Here is a 24,894-nt window from a genome sequence, read left to right as displayed (position 1 = left end):
GCGAACTGTCTAACTTCCACAGGTACATATGTACTAGCTAACTGTTGTCACTAGCGTTGTATTACACTACCTGTACTATCTATGTTGATTCTCACATAATTCACACATGAACCAAGCCTGTTTGTATAATATATTTACATTTCGACTGTTGCTTTAACGTTACATTAATTAAGCCTGATAAAACAAAAAAAATTGTGCCAGTTAATCGTATACCCCGCATGTTAAGCGTGGGAAATCCCTGAGGATTGCTTTTGGGGCACCTCAAGCTTACCTGTCTTATTTTCGTGCACTACAAAAATAAAGAATTTAAAAAAAAAAAAAAAATGTGTTCCATTTTCTATGTTAGTGAGAGATCGTGAGCTCAAACACTCTATAGACCTACAATCATAAAACAAAGTTATATTTTATAAAAATCCATTCAATATACATCTACACTAACTAAACCTCAGTTATGACAGTTATTGCATATTGTATTCTCATAATAGCAGAAGATGGATCGTTCTTTTTTCACTAGAAAATATAGCTGGGACCAGAATTTACAAGTTTGGTCAACAATGTTGAAAATAAGTTGATGTCCAGCTACATTTTAAAGCTAGCAAAGCATGATGGGATTTGTAGTTTTACAAGGGCCGCAGTTTACCATTTGACCATCTTGCATAACAAACAAGAACAATGGGAGGCAGGGTTTTTTTTTTTACTTGACCCATTGGACATCTATTTCAACTTTAGGGAAAACAGATTATAAACACGTAAAGTTCTATTTAAATGGTACCATATTCCATTTTATTCTCATTGTGCTGACCACGCATCATAGAGATGTGATGAAGACATTGGCTATTTACCGTCATTGGTTTGGCATTTTTAAGATAATTTGTAAACATCCAGCCAATACTCCACCATTCACTTATGTGGCTTTTCTGCAAGGTCACATTCATTCTCAGTTAAAGGTATAAGAGACTAGTGGTTAGTCACCCTTAAATAGACTCTGAAAACTTAAGATTCATTTATCAGAACAATTTATTTTTCTAAATGTTTTACTATCGGTATTCTGAAGTAGAATTCAAAGACTGAAGCTATATATCAGACAAAGACAAGTTAGCTTTTACTAATGATAATCATCATAGTTAAAAAACCTTGTTCTAAGTCCAAGGCAGAAAAAAAATCTCTTCTGATAATAGATATTATGTTATTATTATGTTTATGTGCAAGGTGATATCCAATTACTGTCAGATGTTTTGTTATCCTTCTGTACACTTTTTGTAGTCCGTCAGTGTATTCTAATTATTGTTAAACTTATTAAACTTTTGTGATTTGTATTACTGTCTGGGTCTTTGTCATTGGATGACACACACATTTTACTTAAGGTTTGAAAATTGCATGAGATTCCTGAAAGGAAAAGGTTTGTTTAGGCTTTTTTGTTTTGTAAGTGGATACATTTATGGTTACTGAAAATGGAGTGCTTAGGGAACGTGGAGTTTGAAGGGTTATTTGAAAACCACATACCCTCCTGTGATTGTTGAGCTGCAATAGCTGTTATACATTGTGCATCACTCTGTGTTAATGGGCAGGTGGTAAGTGATCCCTTCCACTTATTAGCAAATGATTTTAGGAACTCCAATTACAAAGTACAGTTTAGACGATTGTGATTATTAACCTAGTACCAAACACTAATGCTGAATTCTCCTAAGAGCACATGGATCCCATTTTCCAACTCAATCAATTAAACCTTAATCTGGGTATAACCAACTAATGCCAGTGTTGGAAATCTCCGCTACCGCCTACAGCACTCCATTTGTATTTAAAGGGACACTCCATTGCAACAGAGTAACCCCCAGCTTTTTGAATGTGTTTCATAGATAATACATTACAGAGAATATGCAAAAAAAAAACCACAATGAATATGTTTAAAGCCGTGAAACTTGCACATGCAGGCTGTGGCAGAAGACAGACCATCCTCAGACTGGCAAAATACTCCACCAATCAGGAGCCTTTAATTCTGGTCTATGGGTCTGATCCTATTCTGAAAACTCCATCCCAGCATGTGTTTACGGGATACATAGATCAGTACCCAACCTCAGTTCCACTCATCAGGTCTGTTAACAATTGCTCAGTAAGCAGTTTTAACCATCGGCAGTGACTGTGCAGATCTGTGACTTGTCTCCTCTGATGAATAGTAGGAAAATGTATAGTATGCTCGTGATTTTTTTAAAGCAGTTATAAGACACTGCATGCATGCACACTGTGAAGGGAATGCTATGTCCCATAATCTGATCAATGAGCACAGATTGATAGGATGCTTTGAGTGATGCTTAAATGATTACATCTTGTTTGTTTCGAATTCAAGGCCTAGAGTCTACTCTAGACAATTACTAGTTTTGTAACAACCTATGAAACAGAAAAACTTGGGTCACTAAATTGCACCTTGTTATGACATGAGGACCCTGGTTGCAAAATGTTGTAAGTAAAAGCAACAAAGTTAGGAAACCAGTGTGGTACTCTGCAGATGTGGCCAAAATAGTAAAAAACTAAAAACGTATTGATTTTTTTTGATTGGGTAACTAAAATAATAGATCAGGGTGGTGCAGTAGACATTGCTTACCTCGATTTCAGTAAGGCTTTTGACACTGTTGCACATAGAAGGCTTATCAACAAACTGCAATCTTTGAGTTTGGATTCCAATATTGTTGAATGGGTAAGGCAGTGGCTGAGTGACAGGCAACAGAGGGTTGTAGTCAATGGAGTATATTCGAAGCTTGGGCTTGTCACCAGTGGGGTACCTCAGGGATCTGTACTTGGACCCATTCTCTTTAATACTTTTATTAGTGATATTGCAGAAGGTCTTGATGGTAAGGTATGTCTTTTTGCTGATGATACTAAGATATGTAACAGGGTTAATGTTCCAGTGGGATAAGCCAAATGGCAAACGAATTAGGTAAACTAGAAAAATGGTCTGAGTTGTGGCAACTGACATTTAATGTGGATAAGTGCAAGATAATGCATCTTGGACGTAAAAACCCAAGGGCAGAGTACAGAATGTTTGATAGAGTCCTAACCTCAACATCTGAGGAAAGGGATTTAGGGGTGATTATTTCTGAGGACTTAAAGGTAGGCAGACAATGTAATAGAGCAGCAGGAAATGCTAGCAGAATGCTTGGTTGTATAGGGAGAGGTATTAGCAGTAGAAAGTAGTGCTCATGCCATTGTACAGAACACTGGTGAGACCTCACTTGGAGTACTGTACGCAGTACTGGAGACCGTATCTTCAGAAGGATATTGATACCTTAGAGAGAGTTCAAAGAAGGGCTACTAAACTGGTTCATGGATTGCAGGATAAAACTTACCAGGAAAGGTTAAAGGATCTTAACATGTATAGCTTGGTGGAAAGACGAGACAGGGGGGATATGATAGAAACATTTAAATACATAAAGGGAATCAACACAGTAAAAGAGGAGACTATATTTAAAAGAAGAAAAACTACCACAACAAGAGGTTAAATAATAGTCTTAAATAAAACAAGAGTCTTAAATAATATCAGGAAGTATTACTTTACTAAGAGGGTAGTGGATGCATGGAAAAGCCTTCCAGCTGAAGTGGTAGAGGTTAATACAGTGAAGGAGTTTAAGCATGCGTGAGATAGGCATAAGGCTATCCTAGCTATAAGATAAGGCCAGGGACTAATGAAAGTATTTAGAAAATTGGGCAGACTAGATGGTCCGCTGCTGCTGTCACATTCTATGTTTTTATGTTGGCTAAAATAACCTTTGCAAAAAAAGCTTGCAAATGGGTTAAACTATGAGTTTTTGTTTTCCAACTTGGTTATTATTGCCTACATTTTTCAAGTTGTAACCACAAAATGTCCATTATAAAATATAACCCGTGGCAAATAACAGGTCCATATCCTTAACAGCACTTTATCAAAAGTAGTTTCCTTCTAGTAGAGATATACACGTAGAGTCCATCAAAGGTTTAATTTTTGGGTGGAACTCTATCTGCAGAAGCATCATGGTCTCATCATCATCCAGCCCGGAACTTCTTGGAGCAACGTATAAATGAACAGGGATGGTCGTGGCTTCTGCAGACCCCGAAAGCACATCAACAGACCACCAGGGAGCAATGGAGCCTGGTGGGGACTCAGATAAGGGGGCAAACCATTGCTAAACAGTTCAGGGTTCTCCTAGCATTATAATCACTCCATTGCATTTTAGTGGTTATGATTGGAGTAATCCTTCGAATACAAACAAATATATTCAATGGTAATTGGTAGGTTTTAGGTATTTTATTAATCTACCACCAAGTCTACAAAGGAGCTGAACTCACCCCACCCCTTGCCCCAAGAAAATCTTCTTAATGAGCTTGATCTGAAATAGTGAAGTTGAGAGTCTTCACAGCAGTCTTGATGAGATGGATCTCAAGTCGTTAAACTAAAAATCTTCATACAAGTCTTAATAAGATGGATATGAAACAGTGCAAAAACAACAATCTTTTTAACTGGTATTTATTCTGGAATTTATGAATTCCAATAGATGCCCTCAACTGTCATATAGTTTCTCTGTAAATCTTTTTTTTTTAGGTTTCGATGTAATAGAGACACAGCTGTATCAGGTTTTCTGTTAAAAAACATACAATTTGTGGTTGCTTTGCACACAGAACCACCATGTTTTTTTAACAGTAAGAAGACTTGGTAGACTTTCTCAATTGTCAATTAAGTTTTTTTTTTTTTTTTTAAATCAGAGCAAAGCATACCAAGGAGTCTAGAGACTTTTAGACAAAGTAAAATATGCTGTTTCCTACAGCAACTCAGATATGATCATTTATACACATCAACTGTTACGTTTTTGCAGGAAACATTTGTTTCCAAAAATCGACTGGGGCAGACTGCTGCATGGGTAAAATGTTCTCCATTGAGGTTGACATAGACTCATGATGGTGAGGCTGGTTGGCGAAGGAGTTCATGTTTCGAAATGTGTTGCACGTTGGCAATAAATTGCTAGATGTTTATTTGTTAAAATGTTCGATCTGTCAGTGAAGATCAAATAAACTTCAGCAGGAAAGTTCATGTGGGAAAAGACAACCGAGTAGCCTCCTCTCAGATCTGGCTGGGATGTAGGGAATAAACCTTACTTCATACCAGCTGTTGTGTCTTAAACAATTCAGTTAGTAGAAACAAATTAATGTATTTGCATGAGCCATACTTGAGGAAGGCCTGACTCAACCTCTTGTTCCAAGACAGTGTTGCTTTAATAACATTAACAGTGATTGCCAGACAGACTCCCCGCGCTCTGCTGTCTGGTACAAGATCTGTATGGGCCCGGATATTTTTAAGGTTGTTAAAAACAAAGGTCTTTGGAAGAGATCCAGTTTATGAACTTTAGCAGAGAGCGATCGATCAGTAGGGAATATGTATAAATAACAATGCCACTGCCAACATTAAGCATGCGGCTTTTTTCGGCCTCTGTGTTTGAGACGTTAAGATGTCTGAATATACTTTATAACTATGAATTAAAGTAAGAGCATGATTAGGCTGATGCTAGTAACTGGTTTATGGCTATAAAAAAAAAAAAAAATCTAGGATAAGTAAAATTTAATTTTTTTTTTTTTTTTAAGAATCCTGTTTAAATCTTAAAATAAACCACTTCCAATTTCTATTTTGATGCCGCTTCCACACTTGAATTTTATTTATGCATTTTTAAGAAAACTCAAAAGTTGTAATTCCTTTTCACAATCTGGTTGGCATCTATTAGAAATCATATATTCCAGAAGAAATGCCATTTAAAAAGATTGTTTCAGATATTTTCATATAATTTTGCAAGTAAACTGTTTTATATCCATCCTATTAAGACTTCTAGGCAGTTTAACTACTGAAGACCCATCTCATCATGACCATGTTAGACCTCGGCACGAGTTGATGTTACTCCTGGAGAGAGAGGGTTAGCTTGTGGTTAGCTTGTGTTAGCTTTTGTTGCAAATAATGTTTTTTTTATTACGATTCAGCTGGGACTGAATCTGAAAATTTGGCCTCGTGCATATAGTTCCAAGATCAGCTCACTCCATATTACGTTGATGGATGGTTTAAGCAGCAAACTGTCTTGAAGACATAAAGAGACAAACAGACATGGTTGCTGTTGAAGCTACTGACACCGCTATATTAATTATTAAAAGCCCATAACAATTCTCCCTCTCATTTAATTTCCTTTTTAATATACAAATACACCACTTTTCAATCACTCTACTCCACCAGTGACTGTTTTTTGTCGCTTGCTCGTTCCTACACTACAAATTCTCACCTACAGGACCTTCTCAAGATCTGCACCATTCCTGCAGAGTGCCCTATCTCATGCTATCAGACGTTCGTTTGACTAGCCACTGGTTCTATAAGAAGTCTCTTAAAACTCATCAACATTATCTTTTGAAAAGCTGAACATCTCAGCCAACGTCTCGTGTTGCAACAGTCCTCGTCCTACCACACAAAACCTTTGCTTCCATAGTCCACTTCACACTCTCAAAATCCACTCTATGGTTCTTCACATTTTTACAAGCTTAAAAGAACACTATAGTCACCTAAATTACTTTAGCTAAATAAAGCAGTTTTAGTGTATAGATCATTCCCCTGCAATTTCACTGCTCAATTCACTGTCATTTAGGAGTTAAATCACTTTGTTTCTGTTTATGCAGCCCTAGCCACACCTCCCCTGGCTATGATTGACAGAGCCTGCATGAAAAAAACAAAAACTGGTTTCACTTTCAAACAGATGTAATTTACCTTAAATAATTGTATCTCAATCTCTAAATTGAACTTTAATTACATACAGGAGGCTATCTTGCAGGGTCTAGCAAGCTATTAACATAGCAGGGGATAAGAAAATATTAATTAAACAGAACTTGCAATAAAGAAAGCCTAAATAGGGCTCTCTTTACAGGAAGTGTTTATGGAAGGCTGTGCAAGTCACATGCAGGGAGGTGTGACTAGGGTTCATAAACAAAGGGATTTAACTCCTAAATGGCAGAGGATTGAGCAGTGAGGCTGCAGGGGCATGTTCTATACACCAAAACTGCTTCATTAAGCTAAAGTTGTTCAGGTGACTATAGTGTCCCTTTAAACAAAACTTAACATCAACATCTCACCCCAACAACACATTGATCTTCCATTCGTCTTCATTGATCCCACTTCCTCCTAGATAGTAAGCTCATTGGAGTTGGGCCTAATGTCCTGTATCTGCCAACATTATTTTGTCTGTGAACTACTTGCTGCAAGATAACGCCACTGTATAATTGTAAAGCACTGTAGAATATGCTGGCGCTATATAAATATGGTTAGAATCACTCAATAACACTAGAAAGAGAATAAGTTATTTTATTGCAAGTTACATGGGACAGAAAGGTTCATTTTAGACTTTTTTTTTTATTTAGTATTACATTTCAATAGCTTTTATTTTAATATCATTATACTTTAACCTTAAATCTGCCATTTTTGCAGAGTCAAATTGAAAAACCAGTATGCGTAAGTATTACCTTGCAGTAAACGTGTAAAATAACAGGAAACGATTGACAAACAGTGCTGCCTACAATGTCTGGCAAAACAAACATGTCATCAAAATCTTACACCACTCAATATCTATACAATAAACTTATAAATAGTGTGCATTAAACATTTTTACATGATCTGGACAAAGAAAAATTACACTGAGTTATCTCAGAACTGTACACATTATGGAGAGCCAATCTCCAGAACAGGTTGTCCACATAAAAAGTTTTATTAAAAAACTATGAAGGGTCATATTCTTTATTAGTCACTGTCCTTCTTCAGAAAGAATTGTCGAGAAAGTTCCCAGTTTTGACGAGGGAAACGGCTGGAGAATTCCAGGTAATGCTCAGAATTATCTGCAAATAAACAATAAATCACAAGATGAAAGACATACATGGCAAAACACTCGCATTTGAAATGAGATGAATGAATGAACAAGACATTACATCACTGATGATGACACAAAGCGTGTAGAAGTACAAACTATACTAACATCACATTGATAGCCCATTACCAATCCCAGGGTTTTGGTCGAGGGTTAAGTGGGTATAGAAAATGAAAGGTAAAACCTCCTCCCTTTAAATAACCTATCACTCCAACTACCCCACATCCAAACACTTGGTTTTGAAGCATTACAATGTATTCGGAGTCTTCTATCAATCTATCAATCAATCAATAAATAAAAATCAAGCTCCACAGTCACATCTCTGATTCTTTATGTCTGTCCTTACGTCGGTACCTCAGGCAGTCCACGTCCATATTCCCACCTCGGTTCCTCATGTAATTCCCAACTCTGTTTGTAACTACTCATCATTTTCTTCCTTTGGTCACCTGTTCCATTTGTGAGTCCCCACCTCTGCCACTATTGTGGTCCCCTGTCCTGTAAGGTGACCTGCTGTAGTGCCTAGGCTGGTATCAGCATGGAAAGGGGGTCTTCCTCTCACCAGCAATGTATCAGTTAGCATAAGGAAAATATAGTTGTACATATTACTGATTACAAATTCAAGCAGTGTACGAGCAGTGTGGTTCTCCATTTGACCGATGGCCCCAACAATGGAAGGTGTAAGACATTCAGGGAATATGACATTCCTACTACGGCTAAACTTTGAGTTCAGTACAGGAACTCTTGAGACACAGTGACTTTGTGTGAGCTACATAATGTTTATATGTGTAATGTGTATACTTTTCGTACAGAAATCACGGTAATTTAAATTCAATGCACTTGGTCATAGAACCAAATATATCAGAATAAAGTGCAGAGTAAAACAATGTAATTGTTAATTCATTTCCACAAGTGTCACCTATAGCTTGTTATCTGTAATCTGTAATAATAATGTTGACTGATGCATTTAATTACATTATGGGCAAGAGACAGTATTACTTATGTTTTATTTTCTGTTATCTATTTTAGTTGGTGTAAATTGTTAAAGAAAAAAAAATTCTGACAAACTCTAAGAATGACACATAATTCTATGCAAACGATCCCACACTGCATGTAATTTTTAGATTTTAATCGGAATTCTACAGGCTATCTTGGCAAAGGTCTCCCACGATCTACTAATGGGACTTTCTTCATCTCGGCAACATGAAGCATACACACTCAGGTCATAGTAAAAAAATAAAATCTGATGGCTCCAAGCCAGACATGCAATAACTTACAGTAAATATAAAAAGTAACAAAAATCTATCTTTTGATGTGTAGGTGATGTATACCAGCACTTGTTGGACTGTACCTCATGCACCAGAGAGATTGTTTCACATTATTTTATCCTAACCATAATTCATACTACATGTCCAACAGATATATCACTTATGGAACAAAACTCAAATTCAGCTTGATGAGAACCAAGTTATACAGATCTATGCATTATACCCAAATCTGTATAAAAATGGGTTAAAATGATATACTGTGTGTGCATGTCAATGTACAATAATCTGGGAGTGCTAGATATATGTTTAATTGATTTATATGCCTACAAGAGTGTTTGAGTTTGCAGCATTTATGTAGGTGATAGACACAGCACTTTAGGCAGCTTAGAGTCTAGTTCTGGATTTTTAACCTCACACCATAACGTACCGTGAACGTATACTAGGATTCCTACTGTGTAAGCTACCTGCAGAATCAGGTCTATGGGCTCTGCCCATGTTTGTGATGTTTGTGATCCCCCGGAATGCTAACCCTGTGGAGTAGTCTGTCATCTCTGTACTGCTCTTAGCACAGAAAGTTTAATTATTGAAAGACCACCCACAGAGACTATAATAAGCCCTCCATATAGTGCACTGCCCCATGTAATAAAGTGCTCAGAACTAATGTGACCCGCAGGGTGTGTGCATGGGAAGGTAATTTAACCTGCTCTTGAGATGCTAGTTTGTTTAGCAAGTAACCATTTTCAAAAGCAGACAGAGCCTTTGGGTAAACCGGTCTTTGTTGGTCATAAAAGAACATGCTGTCTCTCAATGGTCTTTTGTTGTTAAGTTGTTCAGTATTTATTATGCACAATGAATTAACACCATGCTCATTATGCTGCTTGTCCTGTCAATGGCATCTTTACAGAGCACTTTATTTCCTTGGTCTCAAGGTCAGGGGGATAGACAGTTCTAAGTCTGAGGGACGGTAATCAGCCAGCCTTGGTGACATTACCTTTGTTTTGAGACGTCCTGCTTTCGGGATGACTTGATCCTTGCAAACAGTCCTGGGACAATAACATAATACATTGGTTAGTAGAGCATCAAACAGTTACAATCCTTACATGCCGCAACTTTCTCTATTTATTGTCAGTAAAGCTGCCAACGGCGCCTTCTTTTTCTGCAGTATTGTACAGTGCCTAGTCTTCCAGTTAGGCTCGCCCTCTCTACAGCTAAGTAGATGCAGTAAATGCAGTTGTTTTTCTTACATGATTACAATGCATAACAACATATAACATAGTAAACAAGCATGACTGCAACGTGCAACGTATAACATACAGTTAGATCTGAAAAATATTTAGACACTGACACAATTTTTGTAATTTTGGCTCTGTATGACAAATGGATTTAAAATGAAACAACCGAGAGGCAATTGAAGTGCAGACTTTCAGCTTTAATCCAAGTGCTTGAACAAAAATATTGTATGAAACTTTTTGGAATTGCAACCATTTTCATACCGTATTTCAGGGGCTTAAATGTAATTGGACTAATGAACACAATCAGAAATACAATGTAATTTGTAATACTTTATTGAGGGTTTCCTCCTTTGTGATGCTTTGCCAGGCATTTTGACTCAGCCATTGCAGAATATTCCACTTCTTTGCCTTAAACTCCTGGGTTGCTTTCGCAGAATGCTTTGGGTCACTGTCCATCTGTAAAGTGAAGCACCGCCCAATCAACGTCACTGAATTTGGCTGAATCTGATCAGACAATATATCCCTATACACTTCAGAATTCATCCGGCTGCTTCTGCCACAACAATAAACCCTAGTGACCCGGTGCCATTGGAAGCCATGCGTGTCCATGCTTTCACACTGCCTCCACCGTGTTTTTCAAATTATGTGGTGTGCTTCCGATCATGAGGCCTTCCAAGCCTTCTCCGTTCTTTTTCTTCCCTTCATTCTGATACAGGTTAATTTTAGTTTTATCTGTCAAAAGAATGCTGTTCCAGAACTGGGGTTGTTTTTTTTTTTTTAGCTGTTTTTATGGTAAAGACTAATATGGCCTTTCTTTTTTTTTTTTTTTATTCTTTATTTTTGTTCGTGTATGAGAAAAGAACATTCAGGTCTACTACGCCACAACAGCTGTGGGAGACCCGGCAACAACAATTATGAACATGGCGTTTAGATTACATTACACAATTTTTAAGTATAATATATGTTAAGACCAAGCTTGTCCTATAGTGGGAAACACATATGGAGAGTTGATGGCTTGCTTAAGCTCAAAAAACGGTCTATTATATCGTATTAGGTTACATGCATTAAGTATGTGAGTAGCGGTCTGATCATCGAAACTACGTATGTGAAGTACAACAATGTATATATTATGCCTATTAAGCTGCATTACGTGGAGTGCTTGGCTCTAGGGATTCAAGTAGAGGCACCGTATATGATGAGAGATCCGTGTAGCGTGCACAGGCTGGAGCTAGGCTATACAGGGATATGTTTAGCTACTGGGCTTGTAATCTCAGGTGGTGCTATAGAGGCTGTGATAACTTATAAGAGCCTGCAGGGGGGGCTTGTAAGGTCGCTTGCATGCATATAGTCATCGTTCGTCCGCATAACGTGAAAATTAAACAAAGTAAGGTAAAAAGCAAAAAATACAGTTAACATATTAAGCAATATGGTACCACTAGGGGGACAGAGGTTACTTTGTGTCCTAACGTTAGGCAGGGTGGTATTAAGGCATGAATGGCGGGGTCCGATAGTCCAACATCAGGATGCCTGTCAGTAAGGTCGGCATTGTACACAACATCATGTTCCAACATTTAACGAGTTAAGTGTTTTAAAAGATAAAAAAAGTATAACCATAACGTGGGATATATAATGTCCGTGTCAATTGGCAACAGGAGCGGTGAGGTGTAAACGGATCGCCGCCACTGTTAGGGATATTATCTGGTAAGTATAGGTCAGTCAGTACCTCTCAGGTTGTGCAATAACTGTCCTGAGCGTGTCTTTATGGAAGATGGGTTACGTCCTGTGTTAAGCAGCAGGTAACTGGTGTCTCTCCGTCCTCATGTTGTGACCGTGGCGTAGGCGATCTCTTGGTTTCTCCGGGGTACGAAGGCTGTGACGTTCCCTGGGTCCCAGTTATGCTGTGTGGTCGACGTTTGGTGCATGACTTCGGGGATGGAGTCGGGTGGCAGGCCCAGGTTCCTTAGAAGTGCAGTCGCGTCCTCCATTTTGTGGACCGGGTATGAGTTCCCCTCGTGGGTGACCATCAAAGTTTGAGCTGCTCGCCACCGGTAAGTGATGGTGCGTGAGCGGAGTAGCGTTGTAAGGGGTTGCAGAGACTTACGCCACTTTAGCGTTTCCCCGGTTAAGTCCGCATAAAAAGTGAGAGCAGAGGCTTCAAATGTGTAAGGGGAGTGTCCCCATACGGCAGCCATTACCGCCGCTTTGTCCTGTTTAGTCTGGAAGCAGATTATCAGATCCCTGGGAGCTTCTTTAGGAGATTTCTGGGGTTTGGGTATTCGGAACATGCTCTCCAGAGTTATTAGTTTTGCTTGTTTCGGGGGTAATAGAGAGCACAGGAGGCGTCTCACGAAATGCGGTAATTCCGCGTCCGGCACTGTCTCCACCACTCCTCTGACCTTGAGGTTCTTGGATCTCTTTGCGTCCTCCATGGATGTGACTTTCCGTTCCAGGGCGGTATGTTGATCCCGCAAGGACTTTAACTCAGATTGCAAGTGAGTTGTCTGTTGTTTGACGTTGTGGGAGTCTGTTTCCAGAACTCCCATGCGGCCTGTCAAGCCTTGAAGGTCGTCACGGAGTGCGGCCACGTCCGCATGTATGTCTCGCCGAAGGCCCGCCAGCAGTTCTTGCATGTCGGCCTTGGTTACCGGCGATGAGTCTTTTTTAATCAGGGATGACGCTGGGGTCACTGTTGGTCGTGGAGGGTCTTGTAGGAGGTAGTCTCCGGACTCCAGGGTGTGTTCTTCCGAGAAGTCGGAGCTATCGTCGGGGTAAGACGCCATCTTGGCTGATGTGGCTCCATGTGCCTGCCGCCATAAATCCCCAATGTTCATACCAAAGTTAGGTTTTTCGGCTTTTTGTTTCTTTGTTTTGCGCCCCATGATGTCGTGTGTGTGTTCAGGGGTCCCGCAGGGATGTTTTCACAAATTTCTGCCGGGTTTATTGCTTGTTTCAGGCCGAGTTTGTCGGAGCTCATGGAAGATGCGACCGCTCAGGTTGGATGCTAGGCTCCGCCCCCTAATATGGCCTTTCTATTCTTCAAGATTTGCACCTTGTGGTGACCATTGCTCTTGTGATGTCTTCGGTTTATGGTAGACTTGGATAATGATACCTACCTCCTGGAAACTGTTCTTCACATTGCTGGATGTGGTGAAGGGGTTTATCTTTGCCAAGGAAAGGATCCTATGATTATTCACCACTGTTGCATTCCGTGGACATGCTCACTAGCGTGTTCACTTTTTTCTTGGAATGTATCAAACTGGTAATTTGGCCACTCCTAATGTTCCTGCTATCTCTCTAATGGATTTTTTTTGCAGCCTAAGGATAGCCTGTTTCACTTGCATTGAGAGCTCCTTTGACCGCATGTCGTGGGTTCACAGCACCAGCTTCCAAATGCAAATGCCACATCTGGGATCAACCACAGACATTTTAGCTTCTTAATTGATGAAAAAATAAAGAAATAGTTCACACTTGTCCATGCTACCGCTTTTGAGTCAATTGTCCAATTACTTTTGGACCCTTGAAAAAGAGAGGGCTATAATTCCTAAAACCTTCTTCCAGTTTGGATGTGAAGGTTCTAAAATTAAAGCTAAGAGACTGCATTTTAAGACCATATTAATTATTTAACTGTAACTTTAATTTATTTTGGTAAACAGCCGAAATAACAAAACATGTGTCCAAATACACCTAACCGTGTAACATAGTAAACAAGGAGGTTAACAACGAAAAGTGAAAAGGAGGGCTCGCCCAAGCAGCTTGCAATTTATTTACTGTGATAATATGTTTAACATTTGACGTATTGTTAAATATAATTATATGTTCAGGGCACTGAAGTACTTACGGTGTATTGTGCTACCTTTTATTACCAGAAACAGGGAAATAACCTCATAAATAATTTTTCTAAGGGAACGCCAAAATAACAGTGACAAACTAAGAATACAAAATAAACCCTTTGGTTCTCATATAGACCAAACACACCAGTTTAATGTTAATGTTATATATAAATACACACATTTAAAAAAATAAAAATAAAATAAATTGTTGGGAATTCAAAGTTTATAAAAAATTAATTAAAATTTTACGCCAGTTGTCAAACTGCAATAATTATCCAAGCTGACTATGTTTTCAGTTTGAAAATTCTGGCTAAAATGTTAAATTCAGTTTGCATTCCAGGCAATTTACAAAATGAATTATTTGGACATAAAAATAATAGAGGCAAACTAGGTTAAGGAGTATTATTTGTTTTTATGTTTTCGAAGTCTCTGCATCCAAGCCACTTTTTCAATGTGCGAAGGGCATGCACATAGCACGCAGCACACTAAGAAAGTAACTGCAATGAAGGTCTCTAACACGGCAATCAAGCCTTATTTTTGTTGAATTGCTCTGCGAATACAATGTGGGATGAATAAAAAAAAGTAAACAGCCATAGTTGTCTAAGCAGTCCTATCTAGTTGCCATTATAAAGGATACCACTGATGAAGGAGACTGGCCTGCTGCTTCCTCAGAATCATGAAAAATAAGCAAATGTGACACAGTGTTTACAGGTTATAAGATTAGAGGCCAGAAAGTAACTCTGTGAAGCCGGGAATTACACAGCTCACAGATCCCGTCTCAACTTCGCTTTTAGTTTAACTCATCTGCTGCCAATAAGTATTGCCCCTGAAAAAAAAAATGCTTCCAATAAGTTTTGGAATTTTGAGTTTACATAGTTAGATTACATGTGTTCACAGAACACTCCTCGCTTGGAGGAGGAAACAGATAAATGCAAACAGTTTGTTTAATGGTAAAACAAAACAACAACCCCAAAACCCCCGTACTAACCAGAGAATACAAAGCACTGGTTCTCCTAGACCGTACCAAATTTATTTGCGTTGTAATAAGTTTACTAAATATAAAATAATAAATAATTATCCTCCACACATCAAAATAAAAAGGCAAACAACCAACTATACTGTTTATTTCACAAATCTATTAAGTAAATATTCTTTCTTTTATTAGGAGAGATTAATTGGGGATGTAACACGAAAAAGCAAAAAAAAAATAAAAAAGTATCTGCGCTACTAATAATTGTTACTATACAACTAGGGAGCAAACTCATGAGTTTACTCTTTGGGGAAAAAAATATGGATTTTTATTATTAAAACCTAAAGGAAATAAAAATATTTTCAATAAAATAAATGTAAAAAAAATAAAAATAAAATAACTGTAAATAATTTAATACAAAAAACATCTAGTTTACACATAACCATTTGCTGATATATATAATGCTCGCAAACTTCAGTTTCTAGAATTCTTAGTAATTTCATTCTCCTATATCAGACTGTTTTTAATGATAAAAAACACACACGTATTACAGGCTTAATGTTCTGTCTAAAATTTAATTATATTTGGCCTTTGGAAACCTTGCTTCGTGGTTCGCCAGATACAGCTCACAAGGCTAAGATGAAAGATTAAAAAAAAAAATGAAATAAAATAAAAAAGTAATTATGTTCTAAGGAGTTAATCATATGTTAAATACCAGAAGACAAGTTCACTTTGTAAACTTCATCAGCTGCATGTCAACAGCAAGATAAAATATAAGTCATGAGAAAGTGTTTTTTTTTTCCTTTTCTATCATGTAACAGTTTAATTTTGCCCAAACTTTCCTTAATCACATTTCTCCGCTGCCAAATCGAGGCATAGCAGAGTAATATATTATCAACACTATCATTATACGGAAATTTGTCCAATAATATACTGAGCAACTGAATACTACACAGAGGGATAAAATAACATACAGTAATAACAAAACAGAATAAATAACTACATGCAGCAATAAAATAAAGCTAAGTTATGAGCATATTAAATGTTAAACATATTACAATAAACAAACAGTTGAATTTCGAAAATAACGGATAACGTAGCACAGAGAACGAAATAAAAACATGGGCAGATATACAAATAAGCAGGAATCTCTGAATACATAAAAAAAACACTAAAGTTGCATAAAATAAAAGTGCTAAAACAACAAGCGACATACTGTAATAACAAACACAGCAGCAAGCGAGGATCGATACAAAACTAAAAAACACAAAGAATATTGCTTGACAAGTAACAGGATAAACTATTATCGCACAAGACATGTCTAAAAAGACATTTCAAACAAATATATTGTGACACTCTAAATTAAGATTTGCAGAGCATTGTCAACATAATATCAATTTTAAGGAATAAAATATCTAAGTTATAATAGCAGCTTAGCGTGCGTTTTTTTTCACATAAACAAGACTGTACTAAAATTTGCAATTTTCGGCAATGCCCGGTTCATCAAACAACCACGACAATATAAAACTATATATATCAGCACGCTAGACTACATTATGAGGAGCTTTAGAAAGCCACGTACTATACCATATAGCGAGTTTTCAGCCCGCAGTATAATGTAGAATGGTAATGCACTTATCTCTGGTCTTTTAAATAAACACACAAATATATATATGATCATCAATATAGCCTGAATTCCACCAATTCTGAAAGCTCTGGTTTTGCGCAGAAAAATCTGTAAAATTAAAACAAAGCAATTTTTTTTTTTTTAAAAGGGCGACTGGACCCATCTACATAGGTCTGACCAATGTGGTAATTATATTTATAATCGCAGGGAAAAATATAACTTCTCTTAAACAAAGTATGTCGCTCAGGTCTTTTAATGATCTCTTAGCATACGGGACACAGCCAATTAATTCCACACTTAGAATTGTGTAGAATACAATAACTTGCTATGACAAATGCTTACTGTGTTTCTGGTGACAAATGTAGCCTCTACGAAATGCAAGTCCACCTTCCATGCAGCCCCACTAGCCATGGGGAGGGAACTACATCTACTAGCAGATCAGAATACTGCAGTGCTGTCCTAATGCATGGCAAATTTGTGGATATCCCCCAGCCCCAAATAAGTGTTATGGACCTATTCACTAAAGTGAGAATTCAAAATTCAAGGTCAAACAAGCTGAACTGGAAAAATCCTCTAAGTCAGTTTGGGTACTCTGCCCTTAAACATGACATTCACTTTAAATTCACTCTGACTTTTCACTATTAGTGCAAATACCAGATGACATACTAATCACTAGCAGATATCGGTCAATGCTCAGTATTATTTAATATATAGCCCAATATATAATTTGCAGGATATCACTTACATATACAATCAGTGCAAAAACCCAAAGGCAAGGAAAATAAATAAATATCACATTAGGGTCACATATTACTTATCAAAAATATAGTAAATATTTGCCTTATAATTGGACACACATGAACAAAGTTATGCTGTTCTACATGTGCACCAAGCCACTCCACTTTCATGGTTTTAATTTCCAAGATAACTATTTAGAATATTAATGTGTAATCTGAGCTAATTCTAAATGTGATCTTTAAATTAAAAATAAATAATTATTGATTACTTCCAAGATTGCTCAGACTATTGGTAAAATGTCAAACCACCTATTTTTGCAGGATATCCCTTCATTTTCCATCCCCCGAGTTTGCATTGCATATTCCTGCATAAACACACAATGCAATAACACACAGAGACGGAATGAATGAGTGCAGATACAGAGCACAGTTTCCAGTGAGGGGGCTGGAAAGCAATCCCTATTATTAGGCATTACTGGACACATGCATATGTTTGTTTGTTTTTTTGTGGTTTGCCTTTATTGTATTTCCTGATTTCTACATTATATATTTCGGCATTTCACTAACATTTTGCGTTTAATGAAACGGTTTCTATAAAACCAAAGGGACTGATTAAAAGTGATTACATTGTTCCATTTCACCCCTGAAAGTGAATTATAACCAGTACACAGATATTGTATTAATCAATGTTTCCATGCTGAGTTTTTTTAATCTCAGTACTTTATCTTTCTGCCTAAAATGGCAATGTGACTGTACATAGGGTTAGAGTATTATCCACAAACGTCTACTCACAGTTACATATGACTGAAATGGTTCGGAGCAAAAAGACACCCAGCGCTGCAGAGACTCTCAGTCTCTATCCCCACAAAGTAATTTTTCTTTCCAATCAGAGATCCCTCCCACCTCTCCTATCAGCCCAGGGTTCTGCTCCCTGTCCCAGATTTTACCTGAATGAAAGTAGCGAGCAGCTGACAGCTTAACTCCTGTTCCAATATCAGTCTGTTCTGCGGGTTGTTGTAGCAGGCAGAGATCAGTGTGGGAAAGAGTAGTCGGACCAGTCGAGAGTCACTGAAGTACTGGAAGGGAAGCTGGCAGAGTTTCTGCAGGACCGTGGGGTGACGGCCTGACTGGACAATAACCTGTACAGGAATAATATTAGACGTTAGAAGAGTCTCGGCTCTGTAAGGAATGTAGGAGATCCTCTGTTAGCACAGAATCATTTGCTAATGGAACGAATTACTGTTAGGATTCCTACACAGACAAACTAACTCTCACACACAATAATAACACTTAGCTAAAAGCTGGTATCGGTACTTCCTACGTTCCGTGAGCAGTTCTTCTGCCATGTACATTGAAATACAGAAAAGGCAGTAATAAAGAGTCTGCTGGTTGTGTGAATGATTACCTGATAGGACATAGATCTATTCAGCCAATCCCTAAGATTAAACAGAAACTCTCCACTATACTGCTGGGACTGCACTGCCGGGGGGATTCAGATTTTGCAGGGGAGGTAGGGAGGGTTTAATTCATATACTCTATGTTTTGAGTGACTGCTAAGAACAAAAGTGGGGGGAAAACAATACATCAAATACATCAAAGTACATTACAAATTCCCAATGCAATTAGAAAAGACATGGCTTTTAAACAAATATGGAAATTACAACCATATAATAGTTATCAATACGTTGAAGAGTGCTGACGGCCCATCACGAATGTTGACATCCTCACACTGTTCTAATAGTTTGTGAAAACACTTTGATCAATATCAGATCTGTGCAAATGATTAAATACTCAAGTTTCGCCAAATACAATCTTGCCGAAGAGGAGTTAACCACACTTTAAAAGGACCACTGAAAAGTTAGCAAATTTAACACCTTAAAGGGACTTGGAAACTGTTTTTTTTTTTATCAGTTCAGCAGGTTTACGGCAGAAAATCAAAGGTAGACCCAGAAACATTTTTTTTTTTAAACAAATAACCAAAATATTGTATTTGTGCATGAGGAGAATGAACAACACAAACACTACCCTTGCCTTGATAATGTGTGCAAGTAACGTTAATGAACAATTCCTCATTAATCAATTACAGGACAAATAAGCGTTACAACAAAATCGAAAACCAAAAATGACACACAAGCACAATATGTAAGAATAAAACCACACACTAAACACGTTAATTAAACACCTGTCACCTATTAGCATCATAATTAATGCACTTGGCTGTCTCAAAATGTTAACCTAGGATGTAACTGAGAACCCTCAAAGGCGCTAATTTTGTGTTTGTCGTTAACTTTGTGATATTGGCTTTTCCACAATTTAGGATCCATTTTAAGATGATAACACTCTCTTTGATAATGCTTTTATTTTTTCACAGAGAACGTATATATTTTACAAAAGCTTTTTATTTATTTTTTTTAACCATACTCTGCACAGAAAATGTATGGAATGTATTGTAATCTCTGCAGCATTAGCAACGTGATCCCCCTGGTTTTACACTGTCCCCCAAAGAAAGTAATGCCCATATGAGTGGCAGTATTTAGCAAATTATTCTTGATTGACAATATTAACAGTTCACCAAAATCTAAAACAGGTTGTTACATTACACAATAAACTATAATTTGATAACTTGTGTCTTGATATCAATCTTTCTTTCAGGATTTAGAACACAACACATATTTCTTCTATACTGCCATTTATGCAAATGTTAGGGATGATATGAATACATATGGTATAACTAAAAATGCAACGGCCATAAAACACACTATATAGGGATACACATAAATATACAATCAGCAGTCAGAAGACAAGTATAAAATGATGTTATGTGGACTAATACCGTTTCCTGTCAAGTGACATATTTTATGTTTAAAGTGTAAATCTCATTCTTCATTGTAGCAGCATTGCCGTAACGAAGATGAACATAGGTAACGATTCACACTGCCTTCTAGACATATTAAACTCAATCAATAGTAGTTTCAGAGGACGTCCATCAGCTAATAATTCCTTTACTGCTACATGGGCAAAAAAAACAAGAATATTTTGTATTCTGTATTGCTTAAACTCCTTCACTGTTTTAAACTCTACCACCTTAGCTGGAAGGCTATTCCATGTGTCCACTACCCTCTCTGTAAAGTAGTGGACGCATTGTTGCCCAATACTTTGCTTTGTACATTGGTCTATTTAACACATGTACATGTATAGCAGTAGCTATTTTTAGTGAGGGTTTTGTTTTGAAAGAGAAAAATATGAAGGGTAATGTTATCAAACAAGTACTGTGTGTCTAATAAATACATTAACTCTAAATAAACTATTCCTGCAAAACATAAGCCCTTTCTAGTTGAGCATAAAAATCACCTCTTTCATTTATTCTTAATTTGTTTATTTTTTTAGATCTAGCTGGTTATACGTAACATAGTCGTGCAGGGAATGTCTTAACGGTGGTTCGATTTGTCCTGCCTGTCCCCATTTACTAACTGTTCTTTGGACTAATTTCTAGTTATCCGATGAAAGATAATCAGCACAGTAATTGAGAGCCCCATTGTGTATACCTGTTGGCATTTTGTGCCACTGCTTGCAACATTTTCACGGCATTTATTAGCAATAATTCAAGTTCAGGTTAAAACCAAAACATGAATTACTAAACAAGCTTTAATGGGGAACTTACACAAGGCTTTATTTTTGCAACGGAAACTTTACGATGGGTTATGTTTTTTTCTTTTACATCATGTGCCAGACTGGTCTGTTACTGCCAGAACAAACTATGCAAATAAGTTTAACTCCCATGATGCTCTGCTCTACTCTCTAAGCAGATCCCGGAGTGTGCATGTAATGATGATGCTGCGGAGGTAAGTGTGTTTTATTTATTTTGCCCTTGCACTTCTTCCCTCCAATAAATACTTTATTTTTGTTTTTGTAGTGCAGGAATGAGTAACTGTAACTGTCAGAGAAGAATTTGGCCGGTTTCAGAAGTTGCCAGTGTTTTAATTTATAGTGAGATCACCCTTACATCTACACCCTGTGTTTAGCATTTATTTATATTAATAAGAATGAATTAAAAAAAATATTTACAGAACTTGGCAGCCGCAGCATTGATTTAAAACAGGGATAGAATAAAGGCAGATTTCAAATAAGAGTAGAACTAAAACTCCCATCATGCCTGGCCAGCCTTGAAATTGAAGTTCTCTATCAGTTGACTGGCCAGTTACCGAGTACGTCCGATTTAAAACATGCACAATCATTTAACACATGGGGATTCCTTCTCCATAAACAGAAAATAACTGCAAGAAGGAGCACAAATAATCAAACTGAAGATGTACCCCCCTTATCCCCAAATCCACTATTGTTGCCAAAACTTTGCAATTCAGTTTTGATAAACTACCTTTTGGTGTTTAGTGAATAAGCCCCAATAAGTTATAGGACATGCATGTATTAAGACTCGGGGAAGCAATCTGTATTTGTTATGGTAATGATTTGCATATCAATATAAATAGCGTTTACAATGCATAGTGTTAGATTACTGATAACGTTATTTATCCAAAGACTATTATTACTTTGTATATAGTAATTACCAATTATTTTGGCGAGTTGTGCAATTTGGATGGATAACAATTTCTAATTCCTTTAAATAGGCAGGGTATGTATAATTTGAAGAAGAAGAAGAAAAACAAACAACAAACATATAGACCACTTGTGATCCCCCCCCCCCTCCCCCTTTAAATTTATGGTGGAGTAAAAGCAAATATGTGCTTTCATTTATTTTATTGATATGAAACCCTTACTCCTCTACAGTCACTTTGTCTTTATGATATTTCTGTTTCATATCCACGAAAGCACTGCTCGTAAAGTGCTGTTTTGGAAAGATCACAGGTCACGAGTCCATGGGACGCTTTCAGATGTGTAAAAAGACAGACGACACATTCCCATTAACATGTAAAAAGGGAGAAATTGCTTGTTTCACTTTCAAAAGAAAACTCAGCAAACACAATCATTTTTCTGCTTTTACCGCGTGCCTGCATTAGGTGGGAGCTGGTCGTCAAGGGATTTTGAATGCCAACAGCCAAGAGGCACTATGGCGGCTATAATACGCTTGCAAAATAAATAAAAAATAGGATGGACTATATACTCCAGGTGCACCTGGAGAAGATTATTTTAACGGAAGAGGAATACAAAACTGTGTTTTTTGTAAACAACATTAAGGAGCTGGTATATTTTGCACCACTGTACAATGGATAAATTAAACAGATATGTAAATCAGGGCAATCAAATTTAGAGAGTGAGAGAGAAACCCCCCAAAACAAAAGACAATCAGGACTCAACTCAAATGAGCAGAAAGGCTAGGAGAAATGGGTATTAAATGAATAAAAACTACAGTGCAATGTATGCTGTTATTGTTTATACAATATATATGGTTCCATAGCGGGTATATAAAACCAAATAAAATACATTGTGACATACAAAGTTTGGTGAACAGTACAAGATAAAACAAGACACTAAATTGGAATAGCTGCCGCTCTATAGGGGTTGCAATGATTCTCCGCAGTCGGCGATATCTATATGTGCCACACACAGAAATTTACTGGAGGAGAAAAATAGAATAATGATCCCCCTCCTCCACACAAAACAACATAAGAGCTACTCCAAGACATAAAAGAAATTAAGAATTTAGTTGAATTTTATGTTTAAAAAAAAATAAAAAAAAATAAAATTGAATAGAAATAAAATAGAAAAATAAATAAAAGTAGATAACATCATGGCACTATTATCTCCTTTCAGTTATCAGTTATCTGTACTGCTTATAAAATTGCAATGTCAGAATATAGATTTGAAATGTTACCTCTGTGTAGAAATTCAAGCCCCTAGTTTTTATTCCACCCCAATAATTGTAGGTAGAAATATTATGCCACATACTTATGCTATCTGTACTGGGCACACAAAAAAATTGCATCTAAGAACGACAATGTACAATTGCTTCTTTGTTCAAGTGTACAGGACCAATTCACATCTTTATACATATACAGTAGCACAAATAAGACGGAGGGGTTTGTGTTTCCTCCAAGCATAGTGCTATTATTTCGTCTTCCTCTTTCCATTCACTTGGAAACATGGATCAGAATGCACAAACCGTTTAAAAAACAAGAACAGCAGGTTATATAAAGTATCAATAAGAGTGTATATACCCTGTCTAAATTACATATAAAAAATACTATCTACTTTTTAGGATAAATGCAAGCTTTATTTTTTTTTTATAGAAGAAGCAGAAATAGAGGAGATTTAGGTTATTCAATATTTTTTTTTGGTGAGTTTAAATTGTAAAAAAACAATACATATTTAGCATTTCCCAAATTACGCACACATTTGGGTTGATTTATAAATGTGTCTCTAATTGAAAAAGCAATAATGCAATAAAGTTTTTGTGATCTTCTATTGGTTTCCATGGCAATTTCACTTTATCTACTAGGCATACTTCTAAATCGATCCATAAATCCTCAGGACTTTTAAATAAATACACATGACTTTTTTTTAACTATATATTTAAATATATATTAGTTATTTTCTTTTATTATGTTTACAGCAGAATAAATATCCATGATGACAGATACCTGCACTGTTACATCTTGCTAATTACGGTGCTATAATGAAGAAATCTGGTGGTGGTGGTGGTGGTTGCCAAACTGCAGCAAGTGCTAGCCTTTGAGTATGGAATCCAGGATAGTGCATCTCAAATTGCCTAGTTTGCTTTGTTGGGGTCCCCCAGGTTCTGCAGGTATGGGAATCGATATAGGGATGTGCAAAAAGTAGAGTGACTTTAACCTATTTTTTCCTTCAACCTAAACTACTTTTAACTATTTTAAAAAAAATTATTTTTTAAACATGTCAGTAGAAGGATGTATCTTTACAGGCGTGTGGTGGGCAGGTTTTAAACCAATCAATGTCAAGGGGTTTCTATATTCTGCATTAGTAAACAGTCACCCAAAAGACCGAGCATTTCATAGCCACTTAGTCAGGCTTTGTGAAAACCTTTTCATCAGCCTACGATAAACATCTCCTATTAACCTTGATGGAGGGAGGGGCAGACATTTAGGTGTATGCATGGTGCTGTGAGATAGGACACCCACGTTTTGTCATTGGCGCCAGATCAGTTTCCAGAGAGAGAGAAACATTAACTTTTCAGCTGCCAAAGAAGCAGAGAGATCAATTGCAATGTATGTAAAATTTACATACAAAACTCCTTTCCCCCCCAAAATATAATCAGATCGACTGTCTAAATAAATAATACGAATAAAAAAAGCTCTGATTATGGAAATTTGAAGTGCTTTCTGTTAATTTTCA

General features: G+C 37.0%; 1 protein-coding gene across 3 annotated transcripts in view; it reads right to left on the bottom strand.

Annotated features, from left to right (window-relative positions):
* Nucleotides 1-7,756: 7,756 nt before the first annotated feature.
* The window catches only part of SCAPER (S-phase cyclin A associated protein in the ER), a 292,144-nt gene continuing 275,006 nt past the window's right edge, over nt 7,757-24,894 (bottom strand). For all 3 annotated transcript variants that reach the window (XM_063449439.1, XM_063449440.1, XM_063449441.1), the window contains exons 29-31: nt 18,516-18,707; nt 10,164-10,215; nt 7,757-7,878 (exon numbers count right to left, since the gene is read on the bottom strand). In XM_063449439.1, coding sequence (XP_063305509.1) covers nt 7,784-7,878; nt 10,164-10,215; nt 18,516-18,707 — 339 coding nt within the window. In that variant the 3' untranslated portion in view covers nt 7,757-7,783. The remainder of the gene's footprint in view (nt 7,879-10,163; nt 10,216-18,515; nt 18,708-24,894) is intronic.

This window comes from Pelobates fuscus, chromosome 3 (assembly GCF_036172605.1).
Source record: "Pelobates fuscus isolate aPelFus1 chromosome 3, aPelFus1.pri, whole genome shotgun sequence".
NCBI classification, from domain to species: Eukaryota; Metazoa; Chordata; class Amphibia; order Anura; family Pelobatidae; genus Pelobates; species Pelobates fuscus.
This window is presented reverse-complemented; position numbering and strand designations above follow the sequence as displayed.